Here is an 18896-nt window from a genome sequence, read left to right as displayed (position 1 = left end):
AAATTGTTGTGTAATATTGTTTGCCACAAAAGCGTCACGTCACGGATATTAGATATAATAATTTTTAAAAAAGTAAATTTGGTGGGTAAATTTTTCTCCTACCGTTTTTGCGTTTTTATTAGTTTTTAATATTATTAATGTATCGATTTAACTGTATCGTGGAAAATATTATGCTTTAGATAATTTTTAATGTTAGTTAATCGTTATGTATTGTAACAAAATTTGTAAGATACAGAGTTGGCAACGTTACCTCATAAAAATAACTCCGTTATCGTTCTTTTTCCTAAAATATAATTCGTTCCTGTTACTCGTTATCGATTACAAAAGTACTCGTTATTGTTACTCAAAATATAACGAATTGTTACTATTTCGTTACTTTTTTTTCTTGATACTAATAAAATATTAGATGCAGATTTTTGCAGTAAATGTAAAAAAGATGTCAAAATTCTATTTTTTATTAATAAAATAGAGCTAAAAAAATATATGCCTATAGTAAACGTTGTGCATTATTTTCATGAATGAAATAGATACTATCATATCACATTATATATATATATACATTTTTTGTAATTTTTACACTTAAATAAATTTATTTTTCGTATTACTTTTAATAAGATATGTGTAAATTATACAATTACATTAATACATACACAATTTTCTTTTAATATGATGGATCGTGTGGGGGTTAATTTTTGCAAATATACAAAAATTATGAATTTTAACATCTTTAAAAAAACGTTTATAAAGTTGTATATTTAAAAAGAAGGAAAGGCTAGAAAGAATTATTTAGCCAAGTGCAGTATTTCGAAGAAAAGAAACAAGATATTACGAGAAACTCATTGTAAATATTCTAAGGATAAAATTATATTATAATAAAAAAATAATATTGTTTTTAATCTACATTATATATATATATATATATATATATATATATAAAATGTGGATTACACACACACCACACACACACATACCACACACATCACACCACCCACCCACACACACACATACACACACCACACACATCACACCACCCACCCACCCACACACATACACACACCACACACATCACACCACCCACCCACCCTCACACACACACACACACCGCACACACACACACATATATAAAATTTGTGAGATATAATATATTAGGTGTTGGAATTAATTCGTAGCGTTTTACAAGTGATGGGAAGTACTTTCATTAATGTATTTTTTAATGCTCATGTGAAATAAATAACATTCTTTCATTAAAAACGCTACGAATTAATTCCAACACCTAATAGAAAAAAATTTTATTTTAAGAAATGAAATATATTGTAAAGATTATTCCATTCGTTACTGAAAAAAGTATTTTGTAACGGAAACGACGTTACAAATAATGCGTTATTTGCCAACTCTGGTAAGATACAATCTCTTTTAATAGAAATAGCCTCATACGATAAGTTGAACAAAATAAACAAAGATTACATGATAGTAAATTTTAATCTTTTTGTAAATCGATATGTTTTTAAAACATATTTATGAATGTAGTATTTCATGCTGATCAACGCTGTAGCAAAAGTCTGCGACGTCACAGCAAGTTTATATAGGGTGCGTTCTAAGTTACGCATGATGCGAATATCTTTCTTTATTATTTAGTGAACAACAAAGACAAATGATGCATCATATATAACGCACCCAAAGGCACAAAGAAAAATTTTAACGGGCCATATGACTTAAATATCATTGCGCAAATGTTATGGCGCTATTAAAGGAGGGTAGAAATATTCGAGAGTTTCATCACTACTCGGGGATCGTTTTAATTCTATGTTTTCTTATATATTTTTCTTCATAAAAATCGAAAATAATCATTATAATAACGTCAGGCTTAAGAAAGAATTGATACATTGAAATGAAATGAATAAAATCCTTACGCGAGGTTTACAATAGAAGTCGTAGCAATCGTAGAGTCTTAAGTCGTAGAAAATTAACCAATCATAGTCAAATATGAGAGGAATAATCGACTATGATTAGTAAATTTTCTACGATTTAAAACACTATGACCGCAACGACTTCTATTGTAGACCCCGCATTATTCGCATCGCTATTAAATCGCTTGTCAATCACGCTTCTTTAACTTATTTATAAAATTACTTCCAAAGCGAATAATGCTAGCTCAAATGCGAATAATATTGCACTATAAAATGTTAATTAGATTATATTTTTTATTATTACATTTGTCTATAACATAACGATACCGTTTCCCTCTAAACAATGCACGACGCTTGGAGAGAGGGAAACGATACAGAAATGACAAACGTTATAATGAAAAAAATAATGCAGTATTTATTATTTAATATTTCTGTTGTATTAATATTTCTTTGGTTTAGGATGTCATTCTAAAATTCGTAATGAACAACATTGTTTATTTGTCTATCTACTATTGTTGTGTTTGCCAGAAAAATCTCACTGGAAAAAGAGTATTATTGCGTTAATTGTATATTTAATTGATTCCAGTAATTGAACTAATATGTCTTTTAAGAAACGGACGGAATCAAAATTTTTATAGGAATTTCCGAGTGAGAACGATTAATATATTTTTATTGAATGTATCACACATTTTTGTTGATCAAATAAAATTTTCCATTTAATAAATCAAAATTTCTTGTTGATCGAATAATCGCCGATCTCGTTAATCGAATTGTATGTACATGTTACCTTCCCGTGAAATCTACCAGAATTTAATATTGATCGAATAAGTACAGAATGACCAATGGGATCAATTTGAAACTAAATGGTTATTATTTTGCAACAAGTGGAATTAAATGAGTTAAACGTCATTTTATAGAAAAAAACTTTCCATTTTATTAACATATATGTATATACATATATATATATATATATATATAGGTATATACATATATATATATATATGTATATACATATATATATATATATAAAATATTTAATTATTTAACAATGAAAACATTACCTCGTCCCACTCCTACCTGAAAAAAATTCTGCTGACGCCTATGTTCACGTTTGTGGTTCACGCCTTATGGGAATTCGACATTATACTTGTACTGACAGTTCCATTATTAAGGCTTCTATTGTTTATCAGAGAGAGAGAGAGAGAGAGAGAGAGAAAGAGAGAGAGAGTTATTTCTGTTTACGCGGATGATGAGTGCTCGATCCGTATCGGACGTCGTTTGAATATGATGCTTGGACGTGACACCATTGACTCATACGAGCAAACATATCTTTAATCCCCTTTTTGTAATATTTTATCAAATAATTACACGTTCTTTTTCATAAATGTGGTAATAATAAATTGACAAGTTTTCTCCATAAAGTCGCAGTTGATTCATTTTATTCAACCTACGTACTTGTTGCGAAGTAATAACCATTTAATTTTAACTTATTCCCGTTGGTATTTTGATGTATATCTATAAAATTATTGATCAAATAATATGTTTTTTTGTTTTAACTATGGATACTTTCCATTTCATGCCTAATGCATTTGTTATCGTTATTCATCAAATGTAAACAAGTATAAATAAAACATCATGCGCATTATGTGTGAAACAGAATGCATCATCGTTATGTGCTTTTAGGTACTTATTACAAAGAAATATAAGCAGGGGCGGCGGAACACCATAAGCGAGTTCGGCACGGCGGGGATGCGCCATATTTTAGGTACGCTGAAATTGCGTACCTATATTGTACTGAATGAAATTGAAACATTTTTTCAATAAATTGCGAAATATTATATAAAAATCGTGAACTATGCAGTATTATAAAGCAAATAGTTATGTAATTCGTGATCCTATATATATTATAATATATATATATATATATATATATATAATATATATATATAATATATATATATAATATATATATATATATATATTTTACTTATGTATATGTATGTATATATATAATATGTATGTACACATATGTATATATATTTTAAACGCTTCAATTTTAAAGTGGAATATTTTGATTTTTAATCCCGCCCGAGTATGAGTTTTAAAACACATATGTTTAAGATATTAAAACAAACTTATTTTGTAAGTTTCAGAAAAATCTAAAGAAAAAATGGATCTTTTCGGAGAACGTCCTTAAACGAACAAAATATCATGCTTTTTTAATACGATTTTTAATGCTTTACATATCCTTTAATCAGTATTACAAAAAAACAAATTATCATGTTAAAACATACGTTAAAAATATCGATTGAGCATGCTTTAAACAAGCATGGTTTAAATCATGATTTTACTAACCCTGTTGTTTCGCACGTTTGCAATTATAGTATAGTTTAGATCGCACGATATGCAAAGTATTCGCTTTTAACAAAAAAGTTATTATTATTTTCGTAACTGTTTAAAGGCCGGGGCGTACATCTATGATTTCCACACACTTCGACGACCACAGACTTCTATAAATAGATTCGCCTCCATGTTTAAGATCTCTCACTCACATATGTATAAATTACATGGCTAATCCACACAATACTCACAAGACGCATATTAAAACTAAAACAAGGACAGTTCGGAATCAGGTTCATCTCTTTCTGTCATTGAATCAGCAGTCGATTTATATATATAAGTCTGTGATTTCGACAAACAGGAAAGTATCGTCTATGTTTTATACTTTGATCCTTTATTTTAATTTACCTTCATTTTTAATATTTTCACGATTAAAGGTGTTTAATTGAATCGTAAAAATACCGATAAAGCAAAACAGAATAGTAATCCATCATTTGTTACAACTCTAGCATAGAACTAAAGAAATGTTTTCTGTTGAACTATGAAAGTTTAACATAGCATATACTCAGTAATTTGAATTGTCAAAACGTAATAATAAATGATTAATGCACGAAATATAACAGAAGAAAAATTATGTATATATAAATATTATGATTGTGTAAGGAGATCAGAGTCAATTTCGCAATTTTCAGAAAAGAAAAAAATTAAAAATCCTTTTTGTCACATTTCTATTGGTAGAGCATCCATAATATATTTCGTTAATCTTGAAGTGTTTTGTTCGGACTTGTATTTACAAATAATGTGATTTTTTTAAATGGAAAAAAGTAAAACAGAGTTATCAATATTTATTAAGTTATTAATACTATAATGAATTGAAAAGGACAAGATATAATTTATGTACTTTATATTTATATATTGTGAATAAATAAAATAATTAGTTGTTAAAAAGCCTTTGCTGTTTTTTGTATAAATTATTGGACAAAACTGCTAAATTTTCTTGAGGCTATTTTATATTATCGTGGCTCTGCTCGTATCGTTGCACATGTCATCCGCACAACTTGTACAGATTTCTCTATATTTATAATACACTACTCAACAAAAAATAGGAAACTTTAGAATACACTCAAAATTGCGCAATATTCAGAACACTGTGACTTGGTAAAAAATTATCGCAGATAAAAAATCAAAAAAGCATCTGAAAGCTTGAATTCTCTACTTTCGGAATTGGTAATTGATATTTCAATCCAACTGATTTTTTACGGAGATATACGGACACAAATGGATATCCGTTAAATCTGAAAATTTTTTACAAATTTTACGAAGATCTTTGACGTAAATTAAACATACACGTAAATTAAAATTTACACAAAAATGCAGTTTACAGAAGTCGGAAGAGTGAATCTTTACATTCAATTTATTTTTTATTGAGTGCTGTACGATTATTCTTCACCGAGTTATTGAACGTTGAAGCAAAAAATGATTATTGTTGCTTCAACGTTCAATAACTTGGTGAAAAAAAATCGTACAGCACTCAATAAAAAAATCCTGATGTAAAAAAATTTTGGTGTCAGATTCATATTCAGCGACTCAAAATATATAAGAATAGCTGGGTCTTCAGCACAAGGTGCACTTTCTTTTTTGTGAGCCTATGTATTATACAGAAACGTATATATGTATAATTAAGACACATGTTTAACGTTCTAATTTTTCTTTTAAATCAGTAAGTGGTAAATATTTCACTGAAATTTACAAAAAGATTTTCTCTATTTGATCTTAAAATATTTTTAGACATATTGTAAATGGATAAGATAAGAACATTGTGAGATCGCCGAAGAAATTATTATATATGTTGAGATCAATATATTACAAAATAGGTTAAAAAAAAAGATAGTCAACGGAAAGAATGGATCTGTATGGATCTGTGAATATAAGTAGTAAAAAACGTGAATATAGCAAAGTCTTCTTCTTGGCTTAAAAGTTGCAGATAATACAGATTTTTTTCTAAATATATTTTTATTAGGAACTTAGACTTACATTGAACAAAGATTCCTAATTTATATCAACTTTTTAAATATTTGATAATACTTATGTGATTGTAATTATTTAATGTACTATTTTTCTATTTTAATATTATTTTTGTCTATTTTGATATCATAACTTTTATGTATTTTGTTCGTATTTTCGTTAAAGAGGACACACTGAAAAAGAGTGCTTATAGCTAAATATTAAATAAAATAATTTCAATCAAATGTTCGAGTATAACTAAGCATAATTTTACCTTTACAATTATGTAATATAACCGAATTATATGTATATGTCACTTTTCCGTTAAATCTACTCGTATTTCGAATAAATTCTTCTTATTAAACTTCACAGAATTTCGTGTTGATCAAATAATGTTTTCATGTTAATTATGGGTGCATTCTGTTTCATGTATAATGCATGAATTATCATTGCTGTCCACTGAATGTAAATAAAGATAAATGAAATATCTATATATGCGAAATATCTATATATGCACGAAATACACCCATCATCTATGTGTTATCGGATACTTACAAATTAATATAACATAGAAAAATTCGAATTAATCTACTTCAATAACCTTTAAAACTTTTATACATTACTTTAAATTACATTGAAAAATTAGAAGAGAAAACATTTTCTCGTCAGCCATAGCAAATATCGCTTCAGATGCATTTTGAGTTACACATAATGTATGATTCCTCTTTATTATTCACCGAATAATAAAGAAGGATAAAATTATCTTTCGTTCTGTATAGATACAATACGCACTACAAAAAAGTCATAAACTATACAGTATGCGTAACGTATTTTTGCTTGCGTCGACTGGCACAATAACTGCTAGAATGCGCTGAAGTTAAAATTAATTAAGTTTTGTTAAAGATGTCTAAGTTTGTCAGCACATTCAACTGAAAAATATTTAAAAAAAGTTATAATATGATATAATATATTATAAAATATAATATAACATAACCTTTATAATATAATACAATAGAATACCAAATATTCTATTTGTAAAATCTCAAAATTGTCGTAACAACTTGAAAATCTAATTTGGTTTAATCAAAATGCATTTAACTATGTAAGTTGATATCAAAACATAATCAAACCATTTTCTCGTGCATTAGAAAGAATAGAAGATCTATTACACTCCAAGTAACATCTATTAGTTCACTTATGTTTTATATAAGTTTTTTAAATTATATAAGTTTTATATATGTTTTCTAACATATCTAATGAGATAGTTGCTTTTGCCTACAAATCGATTGCCTATAGTATCGTTTGTCTACATTACTTTTGTCGACAGTTCGTTTGTACACAAAAATTATTGCCTACAGCTCGATTGCCTACATGCACTTTTGCGCACAAATATAAAATTAAAGTTAAGTAAGAAAATAATTTATATTTTTAGGAAATCTGTCACGTGAACAATGGGGTGTCCGCTTGGAATATTTTTCCAAAAAAATCTAATCCACCCATTTTTTGGTGTGAGATGACTCTTATTTCGCGTGAAAGGTTGTGAACTGTAGACAATAATGCATATAGGCAATTGACCTGTAGGCAATAATACATATAGGCAAAAGTAACTCCTTCTAAAATTTTTATTTGTGCAAAAATGCATGTAGGCAAACGAACTGTCGGCAAAAGTGATGTAGATAAACGATACTGTAGGCAATCGATTTGTAGGCAAATGGGATCTCCCCGTATCTAATGCTCTATAAATATTTAAGAAACGTATATAAAACCAACATGTGTTCCTGGAGACATTGCGACAAAAAAATCACTGTTTATTCTATCCAAAGTGTGATTACACAGTACATTTCTCGAAGATTTTTTCGCGCTGAATACGATATTTAGAAGTGATGCCATTAAAATGCTATCAATTTTGCCATAATTAGAATTCATATGAGAATATTTCACATAATGAGAAAGCACCTTGCTCTCTAGTTTGTCGACATTTGTATTATTGCTACGCTTAACAGCAATATGATACCTTAATTGAAATCATTTGACACACAAATTCAAGATGTCATCACGTTGCTATCATGTTGGAATTAGGATTCCATTGTAATATGGGTATTTTCACATTAAACCTTGAGGATTATTTCACATACGAAACGCTGCGCTCCTTATATTCTTTCTCATGTGATTCTTAATTATGAATTAATGCATCTCCTCTGTGGTCCTCTGCCGACAGAGATGCATAATGCTTGCGCATGATTTTCGTGATAACATTTTTTAAGCAACGAACTACGAACCGATTAAAAAATTTCAAAGCTTGAAGACATACACGCAACAATGAATGGATATCACATATATTTTGTTGCCGTCATATTTTCTTCATAATGCTCAAGATGGAATGATTAATCACTCATTGTTGTTATATTACTGTCATCTCGTAGACAACATAACTTATAGCTATTGCTGACCGTTTGTTTTTGAAATTCATCAATTGATTGCATGCAATCATATTGCTGTATTTATAACGTGTCCCATTCTGATGTCAGCAAATATATACCGAATATAAGACAATTCATACAAAATGCATCAGTTTGCTCAATATGTTAAATCACGCTGGGTTACCTGAATTCTTTCCACAAATAGCCAAAAATATTTTTGCTTCAATTTATTTCGATTCACTTAAAATCCTGACGTGCATGACAAATTTTGTCGACGGTATCATGTTAAGCGCAAAAAAATCTTCAGCAAACGTATTATCGCACTTCTGAGAGGTTTTTCTTATAACATTCTTATAACATGTTATGGATTATGTACCTGCAATAAATTGATAAAGAAGGCTAAAACTCCACTGTACATCTGAAAGAAATATATTATACTTTCATTATACTTAATGAAAATATTTATGTTAAATTATTTATAACAGTAAAAGAAGATTTTGATACATAAAATAACAATGAAAAATAAACAAATGCAGAACTAATAAGATAACAAATTAAGAACTAATTCCAATATAATGTTGCTATTTAGATATTAATGTAATTTACAGGATAGAATGTAAAAGTGTTTGATCTATTATATTATATATGTATACGTTTATTACATGATTACAATTTTATTCAACATAGAACATACCTGGCAAATAAAATTATATCCATAGTAGAAATATCCCATGCCAAATTTTACCTCCCTGAGTTTTATTTGCAATATAAATTGTAAAATCTAATTAAAATTAAATAAATAAATGAATCGTTAAATATACATTACCTTTCATAAAGAAAGTTCGGATATACGCATAAATTCTATTAAATGTCTATAGAAAAAATTAAGACAATGTTATAAAGTGTAATTTATCAAATAAGTTACACTGTTAGATATCAAAAGAGCAATCCTGTTAGTTAAATAATATTTTATTTTTAATTTCAATATGTGTCAAAGCCTATCCATTTTTCAGTTTCAGAGTAAATAGTGTTCGTATTAATAATAATTAATGTTTAGACAAATTTAATATATTCTCTTGAGTTAACTATTTTAGTTAAGTTAACGGTATATTGAAAAAAATCAGTGGCGATCTATAGAAATGATTAAAAATAACTCAACTTAGATCCAATTTAACATTATGAATTTAATAATAGATATATTCTTTTATATATTTTTTAGAATACTTGTACGTATAACACTAATTGTAAAAGTTTCATAAAATGTTTTCTGATTTCATGTGCTAAAATGCATAATATTTATTTTATAGGAAACTGATAGTAAATTATAAGATTAATAAATTACAGATGTTCGCTTTTGCGTATAAAATAAAAAATAATTTATAAAACTTCTTAGCTCACCCTACCTATGGCGTTAACATGTGTGAATAAGTATCTTAACGTGTGTAAACAAATAACACAATTTCTGTTTTAATTATAATAAACAAAAAAACGAATGCCTGACAAATTAAATAACAAAAACAAATAACACAATTACTGTTATTATGCCTTAATTTTTTACATAATCATTCAATGATATTTATGCACATGCCCGAACTTCTATGAGCGTTAATAAAATTATGTATATAATAATCAAAATTCTACATAAAATCTTGTCATTATTTACCAAATCACGTAACTTCTCATCGAGATTATTGGACAATTTGTAAAGAATTGTTACTGTGTCGTTTATCTAAAATTGAAAAATTTACACTCAGACGATTGCGTCATGTAAAAGAAAACTTCGATATGTGTAATTTTAATGTTGCAAAATTGTTGCTTGTGCTTATAATTTTAGTTATATGTAATTCTAGTTATAAATAATTAATAATGTTTTAATTTTACTATACCTTATAATAAACAGTTTGACATACATAATTCAATGTGAGAAATAAGATGCTGTACGAAATGAAAATAAATGAATGATTTATAACTCTGGAAGTATATTTTAGTGTCCATAATCTTTGTTCTCTATATAAAAGTATCTCATATATACGGACACATATATTTACAGCTCTTATGAAGTACCAAAGCATTTGAAGTAACATTGATATTTTGAATACTTTGTTTAGTTTGTGAGATATAAAACATAGTCGTAGGTGAACGTGCCTGTAAAGAAATCATAACTGTTATAATTAATTAAACCATAAAGCACGTAAGAGTAGTACTAACAGTAAATAATCATATTTATATCATATAACAGTCAATAGTAATTATTATCGTTTATAGAATTTGATTTAAAAGATAATATAATTGTGATTTAAACTAAAAATAACGTGATCAAAATGTGCCATTTCCGAACTGTTGTATTTTAGAAAATACTTTTTTAAATTTTTTGTACTTTTTGAGTTACAATGTAAAAGTTAAAATGATGCATACTGTACATCTACATGCATACATATATGCGCGAGCATATGTGTGTAATATTTTTTAAAAAATTACATTATAATCCATATATATTTCTTGCGTTCCTCAGCTGTTATCCGTTGACATACTAAAATAGATCTATTTTTTCTTCTATACTCTGCATTATTTTCAAAAAGATCAGAATAGAGCACATGTAAATGATCATTGACTTGATGAAAACTAAAGCTTACGTATCTGAATTGAATGAAAGAGATTTGGTTATGTTTTTAATTAAAATTAACATATATACATTATATACGTATAGTATCATTGTGTTAATAAATAATCGAAGTCAGTAAATTAGAATTTTGTTATTTGTTTTTATGTACTACTATATTTTATCAGGGTTGAGTAAGTTAATGTTTTTTTTTAACTGAATAAAGTTAATGACTTTACAAAATTAATAAAGTTAAGTTAAAAGTTGGAGGAATAAAAAATTAACTTAATTAACGTAAGTTAATTTTTAAGTTAAGTCAATATTGAATTAACTTAAGTTAAAAAAAAGTTAATTTTGAAAAAAATTATTTTTTAGATCAAAATGTCCTAATTTTTCTTAAAATGAGATTAAATAATTACAATATAGATTATTAAGTAAATTAAATTTTAAATTTTTTTATTCATATGTGATGTAAGTATAATGTATAACACATAACGATATAATTATATAAATTATATAACTTTAAAAACAGCCAGCACATAGAAAAGATATAAGATCAGTTACTTTTTAATAAGTCTTAAACCATAAGAAATTGACCAATTACAATCGAATGTGAGAAGAATATTTGACTGTAATTGGTCAATTTCTTATGACTTAAAACACCTATTGTAGATCCGGACTAAGGCTTATGGCATAAGGCATAACTACATAAACCAGAGGGCTGTATTAGCATCTTAAGAAATTACTTAAGATGGTCTTAAAATATGAACAGATTACGAATATACGCCTTTAGTCTTATTATATCTTATTATATCTTATTTTTCTAAGATATTTAAAAGAGATAAAAAAATGTTTTAACTTAAAAAATTTTAAATAAAAAAATTATAGACAAAAAAATTTTTTAACTTAAAAAAGAAGTTAAAAAGTTTAAAAGTAACTTAGTTAAGTTAAAATTTAATGCATTTAAAATTAACTAAGTTAAGTTAAATGTTATTAACTTTTTAACTTCTTTTTAACTTTTAAAGTTTTAACTATTTACTATCCAACTATACTACCCTGCATTTTATATTTATTATATATATGTGTATAATAAAGTAAACTTTTATCATTTTCCCATTTAGATTATCTTACATACATTCTTTATAATTTCAATGCTAATACTGACAAAATGTTATGTAAAATTTTAGTACTTAGATAGTTTAAATCATTTTTCACACAGGCTGTTAACATTTTGATGCACTCTATCAATAAAAAATAGTTTACGAAATAAATGTTCACAAATATACTAACCTAAGGATAGTTCCCCAAATTAGAGCACTTAATATATGTACAAAATCTCCATAAGAAAACAAAAATATCATACACGTAACAACAAAACATTTATAATTCAGATTATAAAACATAAATTGGATGTAAGCACAGTCTGCAAATTGATAAAACACGTATACAATATATCCGATTATTATTCGAATTATCCATTTACGCAGACGTTGGTATTTCTTTGGCGAACCGACTGCTTTCATTATGTCGTCCAGTAAGGAAAGTTCATGCAAGCACATTTTCAATTCCTTTAAAAAATATAATTAATTGCGACTTAAAAGGAAGTTACATTTGAATAAAAATTATTATTGCAATGTGTATAGAAAATGTGATAGATAAAAAAGTTATAAGAAGGATTAGTATTTGAAATATAAAATTAAAAAATGTTACGTTGAAAACTAATTTGGGAGAATAATATAAACACAAACATTAATTTTACTAAACTGTTTTTGACATAACAGTAAATAATGATATAAACATTAATTTATCCAAAAACTTTTTATGAAGAACTTCGCCCAAATCTTATGAAAATTGGTTTTAATCAAATTGCTTTAAATTTTAATATTTAATTTATAGCTTATATCAAGCTAATTAAAATTCTTTACGAGCACAAGCCTTCAAGTGTCTTATTTTTTGTTCTATGAACTACAGAGAGTTTTCATATTTTATATGAATAAGTATAAAAAATTGAACTAAACTTTTTTTATTACACTTGTATATGTATCAAACGGTATGTTTATAATTTTATTTTTGCGTTCATTCTCAGTATTACGCAGAATGAACGACAGGAATATAATAGGTATTTCATTCATATGTGATTTATATAAATTCTCTTGCTCTTCTCACAGAACAGAGTGCTTGATTTTTGTGAGTCTCCTTGCCTCTTTGGAAATCCTAACACACTTCTTAGAATTAAAAAATAAAATAGAACTTTTTTCAGGATGTTTTATACTGGATGTAATAATATTTTATAAAATATGATACTTTTCCGATATTGTATTATGTCTGACAGATTTTTCCTTGACGTATCTGTATATACGAGTAGTATATCTATGATGTATTACACAGTATTCATAACTAATGTTAATAAAAAAAACTTATTTTGATTATTTTTCGGTACAAGATGTGACGATTTTCTGAAGATCCTGGAGCAAAATCGAAAGAGAGAGAGAGAGAGAGAGAGAGAGAGAGAGAGAGAGAAAAGCTTGACATGAATTAAAAGATATTAAAATTTGAAGCAATTTAACCGAAACCTATTTTCTTTGTGATTTGTGTAGGGTCCTGTGCATTTCCTCATAATTGTGAATTCAAGACGCCTTTAATGCTCTCAATGGAAAAAATGTTAAAAAAAAGTTAAGAAATTTTGAAAAAGTAATATTAGGGACTACATATAAATTCGATGCATTGAGTACAGATAACACTTTTACCTTAAAATAAAAGAAGCTGTTAAGTATCGATGCAATCGCGGTGAATAATATTATGAAATCTGGCCAGAATATTATTTCAGTTATTTTTAACAAGAAAAACTTGTAGATGACTGGATAATAAACAAAGTACGTAAGAAAGCTCCATATGACCAAGACGTATAGGCAAGAAAGATATGGCCTAGAATGTCCAAAAGGATATTCGAATAAACCCAAACCGAAGAACGAGCCAAAGATTATTAATGGTGCCAATGCAGCCTGTAGCGTCTTCGTCATAATTTCCAGTCGTCGGCAAGTAGTTCAAATTAATTCTTGCCGTACAAAACCCAAACAAGTATTGATACTTTTTATAAGAATTTCACAAATAGTTTTTGCAAACCTTCTAGAAACTTTGTAAGAATTACTATATAAGGTGCTTATATTGAAAAATGAAATATGTACATATTAACTAACAAGTATTGAATGACAGAATAAACACACCGAAGATCTAGATTAGCTTGCTAATATCACTGAATTTTTTTTATTCGTGTGTATTATTACAGATTATAAACAACTATAAACGTAACTATCTTTGCAATATTATGTCTTTACACTAGGTTCTAAAGTATTTATTAAATGCTTTTTATCTACGATACTTTTAACGACATATCGTTTTGAATTGAAACTAATAACTTCGATAAAGTGTTTTATGACTAGTATGTAGTAGTTATTGCGCATAATATATTTTTTGTAAATTAAAGGTACGTAAAATTATTCTTGTAATAATAATATAATTTATTGTGAATTATCTATAATTAAGAATAATAGTTATTCAGTCTTGAAAAGCAAACTACCGCAGTAATATCACGAGTTAATTGACTATCAATTCAACAATCTGATGCTTTTTTACATCTTAAAACGATCTTAATAATGCTGAATGACATAATAAAATCTGTAAGTAATTAATTAATCTGTAACTTGTTGCGAAAAATATTATCTTGACCGGGAGTTGAACCCAGATCTCTTAGGACGCTCACACGGAATGCAAGAGATCCGAGTTCGACTCACTATCAAAGTATTTTTCGAAACAGAAATTAATTATTTACAGAATTTTAATGTGTCATTTAACATTATTAATATAATTCTAAGATAAAAAAAGCATCATTTGTCAAATTGCTAGTCAATTTATTGTTATTAGGTGTACAAATAAGTTTCCGCTGTTTTTAATCAAAAATTAAGCATTTATTGTGAAAGAACGATATATAATGTTTTATTGAAAGTATTGTCCATCGCTAGCCACTACTTTTTGCGTTTGTACGAATCTTCATTCAATAATGCTTCCAATTCCGCGTCTTCGTACACTTTCGGCCTTCCGCTACGTTCTTTGTCTTCGACATCAAATTCACCGTTTTTAAATTTTTGAAAATATTCACGACAACTTCTCTCACTTAAGGCAGCCTCACCATATACTTCTACAAGCAATCGATAAGCCTCAGCTGCAGATTTCTTCAAATTAAAGAAGTAAATCAAAAGTTCCCGTAAATGACGCTTATTCGGCTCAAAACTCGGCATTTTCGCACAAAAAAAAATATATGATGCTGATACAAAATCGCTAGTATTTCAAGATTATGTTGTTAACAGATGTCCAACCTTACGATATAATGTTTTACATCAGACAATTTTAACCATAGCTTGCTAGTGGCGCCGTCTTTTGTCAAACGGCGGAAACTTATTTGTACACCTAATATATTACTGCAGTAGTTTAGAGTAGAGTTTGTGTTTGAAAACCAAAAAATCATTTCGGCGCGCATTTTAAATTAATTAAGTATTTTACATTTAAATTCACAAAGAGTCATACAAGCACTTAAGATTTAATTAGAACTTTTAGATTTAGTTAGAACTTTTAGTTAGAACTTTCTAGTTTAGAATTTTTAGTTTAAGGTATTGATTTCTATAGATTGTGTTTCTTATATATGGTCCTATAAGATATAAATAATTATTTATTTATTTAGTAAGAAAATACGTTTATCAGAATTTGATTTAAATCGATTTGCCTTTTGTCTTGTAACTCATTATTAAAATTTAACTTTCAGTATATCGAATGAAAAACAAAAATGACACAGGTACTGATTTATATAGATTATGGAAAAGAAACGTATGTATAACATAATGTTACTGTTATAAAATCGGGACTAGTTATCATTCGAAATTGATTGTCAAAAAGCTAATAATTCATTTACCATATGACAGAGCAATTTGTTCTTTTGAGTCTAGATTATTGATATAATATTAAATTAATACAAAATAATAAAATTGTTGTGTAATATCGTTTGCAATAAAAGCATAATATCGCAGATATTACTTACAATAATGTTTAAAAAATTAAAGTTGGTAATTAAATTTTTCTTATCTCTTTCTTGCGTTTGTATTAGATTACTAATCGCGATTTAATTGTAATCGTGGTAAATGTTATGCTTAATAATTTTTAATGTAGTTAGTTAATCATTATTGTAATAAAATTTGTAAAATACAACCTCTTTTAATAAAAATCTTAAAGTATAACTTGACTAAAATAAATAGGGATTATATAATGGTAAATTTTTATCTTTTTACAGATCGACGTGTTTTGAGAGCATATGTTTATAAATATAGTATTTCATTCAGATCGATTCTGATCGATGCTGTAGCTGCATCATAGCAAGTTTATAAAAGCACAAAAAAAAGTTCGAACAGACCAAGTGATGTAATATCATTGTGCAAATGTTGTGGCGCTACTAAAGAAGAGTAGAAATTTTCGTCAACTCTCGGGGATCGTTTTAGTTCTACATTTTCTTATATGTATGTATATGTATATATATTGTTTTTTTATTGTAAAGCTTTATGTAAAAGACTACATGTTAACAAAGTAATAAACATAAAATATGATACAATAGATTATAGTTAACATAAACATAAATACAATAGACAATAGTAACTTGCAAATAGGCGTCAGCAAAATTGCTGTTACAAAGCTTACTAGTAACAAAACCAGAAAAAGATAATAATGCAATAAAAGGTAAACCAGTAGCTGAAATCATACACACGCGCGTGTATATACACTCGCAAACATCAATTACATCATCAATCTCGTTTAAATACTGTGAGTGACGCGATGAAACGCGAGGCAGCGAAATGAAAGGAGGACAGGCAAGGAGAGGTTTTTATTGAATCAGGAAGGAATTAAAATATTTGACAAAAGTGTAAGAAAAAACGGCAGAGAATTTAATGGACTGTAAATATGAGGAAGGATAGACGTAATCTTGGTACTTGGTGACAAAACAGTTAAAAAAGGAATGATGTTCAGAGTTCAACTGAAGGAGACGTCGCAAATAGAGGAGTATTGGAGCGAAGGAGAGAAAATATAAGACAGCACAGGTACAGAATAAAACGTTGCCAAATCTTAAGCCAGCCAGATCTCTGGTAATACAGAGATATATGGCCGTATTTACGGACACAATAGGAGAAACGAAGACAAGAATTTTGGACGCTGTATACGATTTAGCAAATGTTGGTTAAGAGCTGGAACGTAGCGATATCAGCATAATCAAATAGAGAAATAACAAGTAATTGAGAAGGGAGGAGTTTTTGAGAACAGAAAGAGATGTGGCGAAGAGGATAAAGAAAATGTAAACGAGCATAAGCAGCCCGATACTTGATGGCCACGTGTGACTCGAATGACGAGTTAACATTGACACCAAGAATCTTAATAGAGGAGGAGCGAGGAATTGGAAAGAAATGTCGAAAGATTGAATACATAACACAATGTTGAGGAACCGACAATCAGCAAGGATGATTTAGAAGGATGATTTAGATGCAAGGCACTATTAATGGACCAATTCGGCAATAGATTTTAAGCCTATATTCAAAGCAGAATAAATTGCTTAAAGCATCGAATGGATGAAAGAATTTGAGAAGAATTATGTCATCTGCATACATGACGAGAACAGAGAAACATTGGAGACAAAAATATTAAAGAGTAAGAGTCCGAGAATGAAATGAGTCCTGGGGAACATCAGAGAGAATGGCACGAGTAGAGGAGGAAAGAAAAAAAGGAATATATATATATGCGAGGATGCGTGTTGTTTGTTTAAAAAACGAGCAGATTAGCGAGAGAGCTGAATGAGAACGATCGCATAACTTGAGTTTGACTAAAAGTAGGTCATGATTGACGGTATCGAAACCTTTGTAAAGTCCAGCGCAATGATAAAAATAAGGCGGCTATTGTCAAAATTACGAAGCACGACGTCAGAGATGAAGCAATTCTGTCGTCATGCTGTGAGATCAAGGAAAATCAAACTGACAGGAAGGAAAGATATTAAAATTTGAGACAAAGGCACTAAGTTGTAAGAAGCAGATTGAGTAAGATACATTCAAGCAGCTTTGAGAAGAAAGGGGGAAGCAAGATAGGGCGAAAAGATGAAAGAAAAAAGGGGTTATTAGTTTTAGAAATGAGAAGAATGATTGAATGTTTCCAGGAGGAGGGGAAAATACTATGAGAAAGGGAGAAATTTAACATATAGAGAAGAGAATCAAGACATTGAAGAAGGCACAATAAGAGCATAATTGAAGCAAAATTGAAGATCGAGGGAACGTGAGGAGAGAAAAAAAGAAGGAGAAAAAAAAAGAGTTAGAGGAATAAGACAAAGCAGATAGAGTATCAAGAAAATGATTATTCAGGAAGGAAGAGTTTCTAAGGTGCAGAGGAAGAAGTAGAGGAGGATTGTGCACCGCCAAGGATATGGAGATTTCTTCAGAATTGAAGCGAGGAATCAGTTGCAAGAGAGGTAGAAAAGGACTTTTTCTCACGACGAATAGCAATATTCACATTTCAATTTTTATAGCGCTGCCAGTCCGCAGGAAACTG

General features: G+C 28.2%; 1 protein-coding gene across 2 annotated transcripts; it reads right to left on the bottom strand.

Moving 5' to 3' along the window:
- Positions 1-6055: 6055 nt before the first annotated feature.
- LOC147906953 (uncharacterized) lies at positions 6056-15948 on the bottom strand. 2 transcript variants are annotated; one of them, XR_015547983.1, is made up of 9 exons: positions 14018-15948; positions 12561-12838; positions 11150-11308; positions 10558-10816; positions 10335-10400; positions 9366-9452; positions 9048-9089; positions 6526-7180; positions 6056-6445 (listed from the first exon to the last, which is right to left on the bottom strand). XR_015547983.1 is itself a non-coding variant. In XM_087415168.1 (8 exons), exons 1-8 carry the CDS (start codon positions 14288-14290, stop codon positions 7139-7141), a joined length of 1206 nt encoding a protein of 401 aa, XP_087271294.1. In that variant the 5' UTR covers positions 14291-15948; the 3' UTR covers positions 6056-7138. The 2 variants fall into 2 exon arrangements, 1 of the variants encoding a protein (XP_087271294.1); XM_087415168.1 differs by having other exon boundaries at positions 6056-7180.
- Positions 15949-18896: the final 2948 nt, after the last annotated feature.

Source organism: Acromyrmex echinatior, chromosome 17 (genome assembly GCF_024713525.1).
Source record: "Acromyrmex echinatior isolate Ae372 chromosome 17, ASM2471352v2, whole genome shotgun sequence".
Taxonomy (NCBI): domain Eukaryota; kingdom Metazoa; phylum Arthropoda; class Insecta; order Hymenoptera; family Formicidae; genus Acromyrmex; species Acromyrmex echinatior.
Note: the sequence above shows the minus strand (reverse complement) of the source record. Positions and strands in the feature narration are given on the sequence as shown.